General features: G+C 43.8%; 1 protein-coding gene across 1 annotated transcript; it reads left to right on the forward strand.

Annotated features, from left to right (window-relative positions):
- Positions 1–218: 218 nt before the first annotated feature.
- On the forward strand, positions 219–2972 carry LOC137192218 (chymotrypsin A-like). The gene is made up of 7 exons (XM_067602748.1): positions 219–372; positions 1055–1149; positions 1250–1329; positions 1604–1682; positions 1763–1946; positions 2216–2346; positions 2481–2972. The coding sequence occupies exons 1-7, from the start codon at positions 321–323 to the stop codon at positions 2640–2642; spliced, it is 783 nt and encodes a 260-aa protein (XP_067458849.1). The 5' UTR covers positions 219–320; the 3' UTR covers positions 2643–2972.
- Positions 2973–14234: the final 11262 nt, after the last annotated feature.

Raw genomic sequence — 14234 nt, forward strand, 5'->3', positions numbered from 1 at the left:
TTTAACTGTGGAAGTTTTCACAACAGACATCAGAGACTTTTACATAAATATGTTTCACAAGATCCTCCTGCACATCTTCTCAGTTAATTACACAGAACAGTGGTTGCACCATAGAAACACACACACACACACACACACACACACACACACACACACACACAAACACACACACACACACACACACACACACACACACACACACACACACACACACAAACACACACACACACACACACACACACACGTCCCTCCTGTCCAATCCTGTCACTCCTCGTCTGTATAAAGGTTTGTCTCTCAGACGGAGCTTTCATGTTTGAGCCATGGTCTTCCTGTGGATCCTCTCCTGCTTCGCCTTCGCCGGCGACGCCTACGGTAAGACAGCTGAGGGAGTGAAGCATGCTGGGTAGACTGAGCTGCTTGTTTTTAATTTACAACTATTATATTTATTTATAGATTTCATATTTAGCGGCTCTGGGTGGGCGGCCATCATCTACCGACCGGTTGAGAGGAGAGAGAGAACAATGCAAGTTCCACATAGAGATGTATAGTAATAATAATGGTAATAATCATAATAAGACTAATAATAATAATTGTAGCAGTGGGTGTTGAGCAGCTCTGGAAGCAGAAATACCTGCAGAAAGCAACAGGAGGAGAGAGGAGAGAGACAGCTCACAGCTCCTGGTATTCCCAGGAGGTCTCCTATCCAAGTACTAACCAGGCCCCATCCTGCTCAGCTTCCCACATCACAAGAGATCCCACGTGTGCAGGGTGGTGAGGCCGTAAGACTTTATGAAGATAAAATGATTTTTATAAGTGACTGAAGATAACTGGACACAGTCTGAGATCGATCCGTGTTTATTGGCTGATCACTTTAAAAGTATTGATCTTATTAACAGTCGTTTCTTATTGAAAATGTGACTCGAGGTGTTTTGTGTCGTCTGTTCCCAAAGATCAGGAACAAACTTCCTGACTCATGTTGTTGTTAATGATGTCATTATGATGATGTCATTATGATGATGTCATTATGATGATGTCATTATGATGATTTCACCAGGTTCCGCCATCCCCCCCGACATCAGCGGTTACTCTGATATCGTGAACGGCGAGGAGGCGAAGCCTCACTCCTGGCCCTGGCAGGTGTCCCTGCAGGTACACACACACACATACACACACACACACACACACACACACACACACACACACACACACACACAGATGAGTTGTATTCATGAACATGTGATTGTTTCAGACGTGCAGTGGCTTCCACTTCTGCGGAGGCTCCCTCATCAACCAGAACTGGGTGGTAACCGCTGCTCACTGTTCCGTCAGGTAAACACCAACAATCTTTAACCTTTAACCTTTAACCCTCACCTGTCCTGTCAACCAATGTTTAAATGCAACTTTAAACTTTATAAATGTTTAAATAAAGACAGTTTGACAGCTGAACTCAATCTGCTGCTCAGTTAAACCTGCTGTATGATCAGTGTTCCTCTTCTGAATATGAGCTTCAGCCAGCAGCTGACATTAGGCTCCGCCTCCTGTTACTCAGGTGTTTCTCAGGTGATTTTTTATTGGCTGATTTCACTCACATCTTTTCCTCCAGGTGGTCGACCCGTGTGGTTCTCGGAGCACACAACCTCCGCTCCTCCACCGAGGACGTCCAGGTGATCGGGGTCGGCAAGGTGAGCAACAAGCAGCAGGACTTCATCATGTCTCGTGAGCTCCTGCACGTTCACCAGCTAATGATGTAATTTCCTGTCAGGTGTTCACACATCCCGACTACAACAGCCCCACCCACTTTAACAACGACATCCAGCTCATCAAGCTGGCCAGCCCCGCCCAGATAAACAGGCGTGTTTCCCCCGTGTGCGTGGCCGAGACCAGAGACAACGTCCCTGCAGGCACAACGTGCATGACCACCGGCTGGGGCCAGACCAGCAGCAAAGGTGACTTTATTATTATTATCATCATCATTATTATTATTATTATTATTATTATTAGTGTCTCACTACTTTAAACAGAACTAAGGTAGCTGAAGTGACGTTGGTCACCTTTGTGAAACCTGAAATCTGTTCGTTGTCAGTGCCTTATACCTGGTTAAATCTCACCTGTACAGCTTCTCAGACCACTAAGGGAGCGTTAACACAGGAAACATGGCATGCTTTGACCACTGGGGGCAGTATAGACATCAGTGTGATGTGTTGATGTGTTGCAGGTAAAACGGCCACCCGGCTGCAGCAGGCAGCCCTCCCCCTGCTGACCAATAAGAAGTGCCGTCGATTCTTCAGCAGCACTATCACCTCCAATATGATCTGTGCCGGAGCCAACGGAACCTCCAGCTGCTACGTGGGTGCTGCACACTAACCACCAACAAGCATATTAGCAACATGTTGGAAGATAGACATGCTAACATGTACCTATCAGCTACGCATGTTATTTGTTTGTTTGTGTGCTTATTTTGTGTTTGTGTTTGTTTTCAGGGCGACTCTGGAGGTCCTCTGGTCTGTCAGAAGGCTGGTGCCTGGACTCTGGTTGGTGTCGTGTCCTTTGGAAGGAAAGGCTGCGATACCATGTCGCCTGGTGTGTACGCCCGCGTCACAGCACTGCGCGCCTGGATAGACCGGACCATCACCGCCAACTGAGAGAGTTTCACTTGCTCAAAATGAAGTTCAGCTAGCTTAGCTTAGCATTAGACTGCAAGTAGGGGAAAACAGCTATCTTAGCTTAGCAGAAGAGTGGAAGCAGGGGGAAACAGTTAGCTTAGCTTAGCATAAAGACAAACAGACCACATGTCAAAAGTTTATTAAAGTAAGACGTCACCAGGAAAGTGACTTTATTTTTATTATACAGAAATCTGAAAGGCTTTCTCTGCTGAAGCAATTATAAATAAATAAACCTATAAAAATGTATTTTCTTTGTTTTAACGAGACATTTACAGTTTGTGTTTTCCCTTTAATAAAGCATCAATCTTATTACAGCATCTCTTTCCATCTCTTTACTGATCCCCATGAAGGTTGTTCCACTCCTCTTGAATCAATGATATTAATGATCTAATTTAATCTACAGGTTGTAATATTATCATTTCATCAGTAATAGTTGTTCTCAGCTGGAGTTGAAGTGCAGTTAAATGTGGAATCCTGATCTTTTCTAAACATGTAATCTGAGCTGTCAATCACTCCCAGAATGCACCTGGAGATTCAGTCCAGCTGACTGGATGAGCTGCTGTCTTTCTATCAACTGTTCTGTTTTTCTTTGTGTTGATTAGCAGGTTTTTTAAAGATGATTGTGATGTATAACAGAGCTGACTGCTGCTGGTTTGTGTCTCAGATCACAGGACGTCCTGTTCAGCATTTCAACATGTCGTCCTCATTTGATAAAGTGATTGAATCACTGACACAAAACATGTTAAAGTAACATTAATTTACTCATTTATCCCACAAAGACAAAGACACATTTACTCCGTCAGATGCGTCTGCGGGCAGGCGTGGCCTACATGGCAGCAGTAGCAGATGGCATAAAAGAAGCGGCAATAGCAGGTGTTGCAGGTGTTGCAGGTGTTGCGGGTGTCGCACGTGTTGCAGGTGTTGCAGGTGTTGCAGGTGTCGCGGGTGTCGCGGGTGTTGCGGGTGTTGCGGGTGTTGTGGGTGTTGCGGGTGTTGCGGGTGTTGCAGGTGTTGCAGGTGTTGCAGGTGTTGCGGGTGTTGCAGGTGTTGCAGCAGGGCTGCAGATAAACAAGACATAACTGTGATCAGACTCTGCAGCTGCAAGGCTGCCAAGGAGTTCTGGAGAACAGGAAACATTCACTGTGAGTCTGAAACCTTTGTGGTGAACTTTATCTCTCTTTAGGCCACACCCACCTCGTCATAGGAGCCTGCGTCCAACAGGAAGTGATCCTCCACAGAGACGACAGGTAAGAGGGCGGGATCATGTACAAGGTCGTTGGCGTGGCTTCTCTCTGCAGGACAGAACGCAGAAAACAAACATAAAACTGTTTTTACACAAACAAACATAAATATTCACAGTCTGTTCATCAGATTATTGTTTGTACGTGTGGATGTCATTTATTCATTTAATTCTTTAATATCATTTAATATCATTTATCAATTTATTGATTGTGAAGCCATGCGTGAGCCTCATGTACACAGTTTAACATAAAAGAAGAAGCAGAATTTGGGGTTTTCCAGTTTCATTACATACTCTGCTTATTTATATTATCAATAATTTTATGTAGTATTTTATGTGTTTGTGATTCTGAAAACTGATGATGACTGACAGTTATTATTTTCTATTCTGTTGTATTTTTAATATTTTAACATTATCAGTCATTATGTTTTTCTGTTTTCTTTTCAAACATTTTATTTAATTTTATTCCTCCTTTTGAGATTAAAATTATTGAACAAAAATCAAACTTTGACCCTTGTCAGGTGGCTGTTTGAGCCCTCTGATTGGACAGGTGACTGTGACATCACTGACCAATGTCGGACAGGTAGGCGGGCTCAGTGTCCAGCTGCAGATTTCAATGAACCAGAGCGGAGGAGAGACGCAACAGACTAAAGCAGCAGCAGAGCAGCAGACAGCTGAGCATCCTGCAGGTAGCAGGTGCACGTAGCAGATGTCCATATAAAGAAATCCGTCACAAACTGACATCAGCTCGGGCTGAAAGTAGAAAAAACCGTCGGAAACTTAGCGTTCAGAGCAGTCTGAAGCTGCTGCTTTCTGCTACATACATTTACCTCATTATTTGACATGTCGGCCACTTTTAAGATGAATATCCGACATTGTGACATTATATATATATATGTCTGAAAATAAGGAAAAGCATAATACCTCCCCTTTAATTAATAATCTGTTGAAAGAAGTTTGACCAGAGCTGGATGTTCCTGTCACTCTTTACATACTCTTTTACGCTATTTTGTCTCTTATTCATTAATTATTTTATTACTTATTAATTAATATTAATGAATATAATTTTCTCTCTGAGTAAAGTCACAAGTTGCTTGATGGCACATTGGTCGCTGTGTTTTACTTTCAGGGATACAAACATCTTCCTGCTGCAGATGTAATCAGTCATGTTCAGCATCAATAATTAAAGTAAAACAAACGTCTGATAGAAACAGTTTTTAACATGCAGCCATGTGAGAGTGTCAGAGCTCATATTGATCAAACAAACACTCTGAAGGTGAAACTGTTCTGAGTGTGATCAATAAGACTCATCTATCAAGCAGCCGACCGATCACATTACTGATCACATGAAGGAAGAGCCAATCAGAGATATGAATCGACTCAACACCTGTCAGATTGTACGTCCTGTAAAAGAAATCCTCACAGTTTATTGTTTGTTGTTCTGCAGCATCATCTAAAGAAAGAGGAATAAAGTAGACGGACACACCAGTAGTTGAAACAAATACAATAAAATCAATTCATTAATTAAAAAACAGACACATATACAATTTAAAAGGATCGATTATTCATTTAACAAACTTTGCAACTCTAAAAAGAAAGGAAAAGTAATAATACTCTACTATTATTACTATTATTATTATTACATTTAGTGTTTTATATATGATGTATATTTAGGTTTAGTGAATATACTTTACATTATCTAACATCAGTAAAATACTTGAACAATATTCTGACAGTAAAGTGATATTTCAGGGTTGAATAAACTGATCTGCTTGACTTAAATCAGTATTATTGATGATGTCTTCTATTGTTGAAGTGGCTTAATGAGTTCACCACCATCACTTCATAGTGGTTAGACATGCTGTCCCACTGCAACATGTCCAGTTAGAAACACAAGAGGACGCCACTGAAGCTCTGAACACTTTATTTATCACTGCCACACAGTCAGCACACACTTTCAACTGAAGTGGAGAGAATAAAAAGTATAAAATAATGATCTAAGCTGGTAGCATTATATACATATATAACAAGCACCAACATGGTAATAACCTGTGAGACATTATAATCTAATATCAATAAACATGATGCATCCTCCTCCACACTGTATGAGACTATTGACACTGAACCATTCCACAGTCAACACTGCCCTCTGCTGGGCTCAAAGTAGCAGCATTTCTGCCACCTGTTGACCTGCGTACATTTGCAGTGACTGTCCTCTACAAGCCTACGGCTGAGCTGTTTCATCACAGCTTCTATTATTCAACAGGACTGTACACAAAAATAAAGCAGGTCATCAACAACAATCAATATAAAGCAACTACTTCACTCACTGTATGGTTCAAACCCTGCATGCTGAAATATTCCTATAATATTCCTAATATTATATTATTCCTGATATAATATTCCTACAGGGACTTAATATCTAACATCTGGCAGGTTTAGTGACTTTACAGTGAGCTCACATATATGTATGTATGTATATTGTCGTGGAAATCGTCTGGAAACATTAAACACACATATGAAATAATATCCAAAACACTGCTGGGTTGAAGATTATAAATTATTATTGTACAATAAGGAGACAGAACACACAAAGATTTGCATCAGCTTGTCTCAACGAACAAAGAGCAAACCTGATCTATTATAGTTCCAGAGAACAGAGAAATGATCTGTGATTGGTCAATGTATCAGCTTATATGATTACAGCCAATGGCCTCGAGATATACTTCTACATACTGGGGCGGCTGTGGTTCAGGAGGTAGAGCGGGTCGTCCACTAATCAGAGGGTCGGAGGTTCGATTCCCGGCTCCATGTCGAAATGATCAGAGAACTAGTCGGCACCCAAATACAAGATTCATTGAAAGATTATTACATTACTTTTGGATTAATTCATGAGGCGTCTTCTGCATAGTGCAGAATAAACTGTTGTTGGGCCTCAAACCATGAGGTCACACAGAGAAGGCCTACATGTAACCTGTGAGGCCTGACCACCAGGTGCTTGTTCCTTTGTTTCCCCCGAGACAAAGGAATAGCGCCAAAAATGCTTACAGACAATGGGAGTCCATTGCAAACTCCATTTCCAAGGATGCTTTGCGATTTTCACACCTCAGCAGGGAGCAGTTAACTTACAGTCTCATTGGCGGAGACGCTCCTGCACAGCGGAGCGTCCTGATGACGCAGCCATGACATCACCACCCTTTTAAAAACTGAACGTGCCCTGAAGCACACGCCTTTCCCATGTCACTGAGCTAGGGGTAACTCCTGTTCCTCTGTGCGTCAGCTGACTAAAGAGGGTACCTCAAGCAGGTGTTTTCCCCTCATCGAAGACTCCCCTCGCCGGACGAGACGAGACTTCGCCCGTGTTCACCCCAACACATTCCCGGATCCGAGAGAGACCGCTGCTGCAACCAGCGTCCTCAAATTCCCTCGAGAAGGAAGTAACGCTTCTTCACCGAGTCGACTCTGCTGTTCTCTCCGCCACGCCCCTGAGAGCCAGCTGCCGTACATAACAACGGATTACACACACACCCTGCTCGCTTTCTGAAGCGACCCAAGTAAGAGGCATAAGTCTGGGCAGAGGCAGTGTTAGTAGTGTGTTCTTATCAGCATCAGTTGCTGTTGTTTAGCATTTAGCTCTTAGCTTTTGCTATTGTTTGTTGTGCTGTTGACGGACCGCCAAGTCCATTTTTCCTGCTTTACTCTTAGGAGTATTTTAAGTTTGCTGCCTGTTTAGTTGTGTTCACCACGCTAGACTGTTTTGTGTTTGTCCCGCTCGGGACTACTGTTGTGTTTGTGCCATCGTGAGTCAGGAAATAAGTTGCTTTGTCGGTCAGAAACCAGACAACATGCATTACAGACTGCCGTCCGTACACACACTGTCTGTGGTCAAAGGAACCGCTTCTCTTCCTCTCACGATCGCTTTCTTTCCTTCCCTCTCTCTTCTGACTAACACATACACGCGCGCGCACACACACATCTTTTGCACATCTGATGGTCAGATAACGTCGGACAAAGCTTCGCTTTGTCTTTCCTTATCCGCCATCAGACACGTGTGTTTTTCACAGAAGTGGGTGAGTGCGAGACGCCGTCCATCAGGCGGCGCCGTCTTGCTTCTGTCTAACCAAGACACCGCCACATTTCTGCCATCCGGTTCTCGCGCGACGTGACTTCCTCCCATAGTCCCGTCCGCATCACAGACCGACGACGTCATCACGTCAGGCCCCGTCGCCATCTTGTCACACACACACACGCTCTCACACATACACACACACACATGCATTCCCCTGCATGTGTCCAACCCTGTACATAGCTGTTTGTGTTCGTTTGGTAGGATTAGATTTTAGGATAGTTGTTTATTGAATGAAGCATTTGTTAACTTTGTTAATTTTGCTACGTTTAATAAACACTGTTATGTGTAAACACTGTTACCTTTAAAGAGAAGTTCTTCTGTCATTATTGTGTATAACATTGTGAAAAGTGGCTGATTGAAGGAGTCAGAGCTCGAATTCACCCTTCTCTGTTCACCCTTGAATAGTGATATCTCTCAGATATTAACATTCTAGGTGAACTCCCATTTATGAGACTACCTTGTTTGGTTATTGGTCCCAGTTTCCGGGTGGTGCCCCATATTTGTTAATCCATATTAATAATTCTATTGTCATAATTAGTTAATTCTCCTTGATAATTGATAATTATTGCAAATAATCAACTGTGTCCCTCACAGATCCAACAGTTGGTGCCCGAATTGTTGATTAAGGTTAACAATATCTTGTTTTCATAATTCATAATTATCTATGATAATTATGAATTATTGCTAATAACCAAACGCACTACTGCCCGTCCCAACATTAATGGTGCCCCCGTGTGAGGCTCCTGAGATATCAGTCCTTTTTGCAATATTTATGCACAATAATCAATAATTATACATTTTTGAATTATTAATAATTTTCCCCCAAAATTTCAATTTTCGAAATTTTGACGTGTCTTGTGCTCCGCCAAGCATATACAGTGTGGTTGTGTATTGTGTGCACTAGTGGTTGTGTTAGCAGAGAGTTGTTAGCATTTTGCATGCTAGTTGTTTACCCCCCCCCCCAACACAGTAACCAGCTTTCACTCACCAGAGGTGCCGAAGCCACCTCACTAACACCTTCATAGGATAGGTAGTAGAGTAATTAGCATAAACACTAACTGGTTGTTACTCACCTAGGTGCTAGAGTCACCATTAGGGTCCTATGAGGACAAGATAGGTTGCAGTTTTGAGTAATCAACCGTGTAAGTCACAGGTCTGCCTCTCACCTGTGCATTTGTGCAGCATTAGCAGTCTTACCACAACAATTGTTAGAGCCACCATGTACTGTGCATTTACTACAAGTAAAATGAGTCACCAGGTACCCCACGTGGCCGGAGCCGTAGCTCCCCAGAGGCCAGATGACCAAGACATGCAGGATGTCGTCACTGCCCTCCTCCGCTTCTCCAGAAAGGAGCGAGAGAATCTCAACTGCTATAGTGTTAGCGACTGTGATTATTTGTTACAGGGATTAGTTGAGTACACCTACAACCCGGCCGAGAAGCCCAGGCGGAGCATCCCGGACCTGTTTGGCCAGATGTTTCTCCTCCATCAGCGCAGAACCCAGCTGCTAGCCGCAGAGAGCCAAGCACAACAGAGCCAGCTGCAACACAGCTACCAGGCTGTACTAGAGGAGAACCGCAGGCTGCGTCAAGACCGCCTACATTCAGGTGTTGAGATAATCTGGCTACAGGACGCAAACAGAACCCTGCACGCGCAGATCCAGTCTCTTCAGACGAGACCAGAGGACAGACACGAAGAAGGCCAGACCGGACAGACGAGCACCGCTGTCGACATGGCCACCCAGGAACCAAGTGATGTATCTGACCTCGAAGAGGTCCCTTCTCCCGGCGCCACCAGCCGAAGCCTGCCCCAAGAAGCCCTACAGGTAAAGGAGCAGATGACCCCAGTCCACCAGGAGATGCAAGCTAGTAGCCTAGCGACCCCTGGTGATGCAGTCCCCGACCTCAACAGTCCAGATGACTGCCAAGTGCCTCCATCAGCCCACCCGATGGATGCAGGTGCCCCTCACTCCGATGGTGCACCCCTCTCAGTCCTCAGCCACACCCCTTCATGTTCAGATCGAAGGGGGGAGGATCACTCCACAGATGAGAGCGGCGTGAATGCCTCCAGGCCCCCTTTGACCAGTGAGCTGACCACATCGCAGAGCTCACACCCCTGTCTCAGCAGAACTCCATCCCCACCAGAAGGAGGAAGAAGTCGTCCTCATCGTCTTGGTGACCTGAGCGACTCTGGAGTCTCTGATGTTGCAGACAGTCCGCCGCCACATCGACGCCAACACTTGCGCACTCGACAGCTCGAGTCCCTCACAAGCGACGTCGAATGCTTTGACTCTGATAGTCAAGATTCAGACATCGACAACTATCTCCAGGAAGTTGAACGCTACCAGGGTGAGTCACCTCACCTCACGCGCCCTGCTAGAGGGCAAGGAGATGACGCCGGAGTCCTGTGGATCCACACCTCAGGAAATGCCAACCTAGTGCTGAAAGGCAACAAGATGCCTCGCGCCAAAATGGATGGCAGAACAGGACCTCCCAGGCGCCGACCACCTCGTCGGCGGGGTGGGAAACAAAACCACAGGGGTGATGACCAGACCTCCCCCCTGACTGAGCTTTTTCAACCATTTCCACTCCCTAGATGCATGGAGCAACCTCCACATCGAAGGGGGGTGGAGCCATTGTGGTAGTGTCCCCTCCAGTGGAGCGTAGTGTACTGTACCTGTGGTGTATTTTCATTAAAAGTCATTGGTGTGTTTAAAGACAATATTAAGCTATGCAGATTGATTTTATAAGTTTATAAGCGATAAGGGCTAGTGTGATACAATTTGTATTGGTGTAGTTGTAATCTCATGAACCATAGTTAATCACAAGGTACGTATAGAGGCACGGTAGAAGAATCATAATCAAACACTGGAGAAATTTGAGTGTGTTTGTATTACATGTCACTTTGCTTGGGTCTGCTAAAGTCTTCACCTTTTAAAAAAATACTCTCTGGAGGAGATCAAGAAATAAGGCTGTAAAATGACTAGAATAACTTATAAAAAATAAAAGGCCAGAAGACAACTTGGCAATAATGGTGTAAAATGATTCCCAATACTTATATAAAAATTGGATATAATCAGGTAGAATTGAATATGCCAGTACATATCCTCAAACAGCTCAAAACCTGTTTTGAAGAGTTTTGACCAACAACGAGTGACGGAGATAAAAGTAACATAATAATTGGTCAAAAACTAGGGAGGGTGGATGATAAGGTGTGACCTATGCCGACCCAAGGGAATAAAAACAATGCCCCAAAGAAAAAACCTTTGGAGCCATTTGGTTGGTTGTAAAAGTGCTGATTGCTCCCCTTTTTTGCCGGCATTAAAGAACACTTTGCTGCTTGGACCTCTGACTCCCTTTTTATTTTCAAAAGAGAGTTTTTTGCTCTGGTACCTTTTTCTGCAACAATTTGATACAACATACCCACAACCCAGCATACACTAACGCTTACTACCACTCCCTCCGTTACCATGGCTCCCATCAGCTTGCAGTTTGTTTCCCCATAACCTTTGCATGCCTTAGATATTATGTCAGGTTTGAGGTCAGGTGTAACATAGGTGAGTATGTAAGTTAGACTAAGTTCTTAGATCTGCTACTACTACTGCTATGCAACCTTCACAAACACATCTGACATATAGTCTTGGCATTGCACTTCAAATCCAGTTCCAACTAGGATTCACACATCCTGTACAGGTACATTCAACACACACAGGCCAGACTGGACTCCCTCCTTCCATCCAGCATGCCAGTCTGCGCCAGTCCACTGGCTAACTCCAGCCTCCTTCAGGAGTAAGCCTATTCATTTAGCCACCTTTCCTTTTTCCTTTTCTTTTCTTTCATTACCTTTGTGTTGTGTTTAGTGGTGATAACCAAAGAGCAGCAAAAGGAATGTGTTGGGTAATTCTTGAATGTACATAGGTCTGTTAGAACACTGCTTGGACTCTGCCTCTGTCACTAGCCAGACTTTGCCTCAGACTTTGCTCTGTCACTAGCCAGACTTTGCCTCAGACTTTGCCTCAGTAGCTGCCCAGACAAGCCTCTGAACTTTGTGAACTGTATGGACTGTTTCAACCCTTTGTTGTTCTCAGGAAATACGGACTGTTCTAGCCTTCCACCTGTCTCTGGAGCACGTGGACTGTGTGACCACCAGGTTACTTCTAACCCACAGGGACTACTCGCCGTACGAGACAAGACTTCACCCGAACACATTCCCGGATCCGAGAGAGACCGCTGCTGCAACCAGCGTCCTCAAATTCCCTCGAGAAGGAAGTAATGCTTCTTCACCGAGTCGACTCTGCTGTTCTCTCCACCACGCCGCTGAGAGCCAGTTGCCGTGCTTTTCGCCGACCGTGCGAGAACGGCCACCGTCTGCATCCAAGCCCAGGACACAGCCGGACATAAAAACGGACTACACACACACCCTGCTCGCTTTCTGAAGCGACCCAAGTAAGAGTCATAAGTCTGGGCAGAGGCAGTGTTAGTTGTGTGTTCTTATCAGCATCAGTTGCTGTTGTTTAGCATTTAGCTCTTAGCTTTTGCTATTGTTTGTTGTGCTGTTGATGGACCGCCGAGTCCATTTTTCCTGCTTTACTCTTAGGAGTATTTTAAGTTTGCTGCCTGTTTAGTTGTGTTCACCACGCTAGACTGTTTTGTGTTTGTCCCGCTCGGGACTACTGCTGTGTTTGTGCCATCGTGAGTCAGGAAGTAAGTTGCTTTGTCGGTCAGAAACCAGACAACGTGCGTTACAGACTGCCGTCCATACACACACTCACACATACTCACACTCACACACACACACTCACACATACTCACACTCACACACACACACACACACTCACGCACACACACTCACACACACACACACACACTCACGCACACACACTCACACACACACACACACTCACACACACACACACACACACACACACACACACACACTCACACACACACACACACACACACACACTCACACACTCACACACACACATATACACACACACTCACTTCTCTTGACCTTTGTGTTCAGGGTCTGTGTGATATGAAGACATGAACTGCTACTAGCTGCTGTCTTTCACATTTAATACCACAGTCATAAACTCAATGTGCTTAAAAACAAAAATAAAGGTAAAGATCATACATGTCAAAACCGTTTAACTTTACATTAACAATACATATATAAAACATGCAACATAAAAACAATAAAAATAAGGAGATGTTAAACATCAACATACAAGACAACAAATATAATTAGAGGGTTAGAAGGAATTATAATAAAGAGAGTAGGATAAGAAGGTATCATTATTATTAAAAAGGAATAACAATAATAATACTGATTCTAAAATGAAGGTTTTGCCCGTTAACCACACACTTTAAACCTAACTAAAGCTTGTGAAAAAAGATGTTTTTAGTCTGCTTTTAAAAGAAGACACGGTTGTAGCAGACCTGAGTTCATGTGGTAGAGAATTCCAGAGAGTAAGATCATAATGACTGAAGGCCCCATGAGCTGATTTAGAGTTTATTCTCGGTATAGTGAGGAGACCTTTACTCAAGAACTCAAGAAGTACCAGAACAGAAACTTCATGGTTATCTCTGAACTCTGACCAGGGCAGTTTCTGTACTGTGGTCAACTCTAAAACCAGAGCATGTTCTTTTTATTGCCTCTTCATTGGACTCTTCATTGTCTGCAGTTACTACAAGATTCAGCTGCTTGTCTTCTAACTGGTAAAAAAAAACATGATCAAATAACACCAGTATTGGCCTCTCTCCTCTGGCCTTCTGTCCATTTTAGGATTGATTTTATAATTTTATTGCTGGCTTTTAAGGTTTTAAATGGGCTGGTACCACCTTATCTAGCAGAACTCCTGTATCATCATACTCCAGTTAGAGCACTGAGGTCAACCAACCAGATGTTCTTGGATGTTCTGAGATTCAGGCACAAGAACAGAGGTGACTGAGCCTTTGTGGTGGCTGCTCCTAATCTCTGGAACAGCCTACCTATTCATGTGAGGACTGCTCAGACCCTAGAAACCTTAAAGTCATTGCTGAAGACCCTCCTCTTCTCACTGCCTTTCAATTCAGGTTGAGCTTGACACTTTGACTTCATCTTCTATTGAGCCAGAATTCTTTAATTATAATTATTATTATTATGTCTATTGTACAGTGTGTACATTGTGTGCTCTTTCATTTCTATTTGTTATTTACTT

The sequence above is a fragment of the Thunnus thynnus genome, chromosome 11 (assembly GCF_963924715.1).
Source record: "Thunnus thynnus chromosome 11, fThuThy2.1, whole genome shotgun sequence".
Taxonomy (NCBI): Eukaryota; Metazoa; Chordata; class Actinopteri; order Scombriformes; family Scombridae; genus Thunnus; species Thunnus thynnus.

Excerpts from the sequence above, each read along its gene's own strand:
- LOC137192218 (XM_067602748.1), top strand. The coding sequence starts at position 321 with ATGGTCTTCCTGTGGATCCTCTCCTGCTTCGCCTTCGCCGGCGACGCC. Across the intron at positions 1,150-1,249 it reads CCTGGCAGGTGTCCCTGCAG|ACGTGCAGTGGCTTCCACTT; the intron begins GTACACACACAC and ends TGATTGTTTCAG. Across the intron at positions 2,347-2,480 it reads ACGGAACCTCCAGCTGCTAC|GGCGACTCTGGAGGTCCTCT; the intron begins GTGGGTGCTGCA and ends GTTTGTTTTCAG.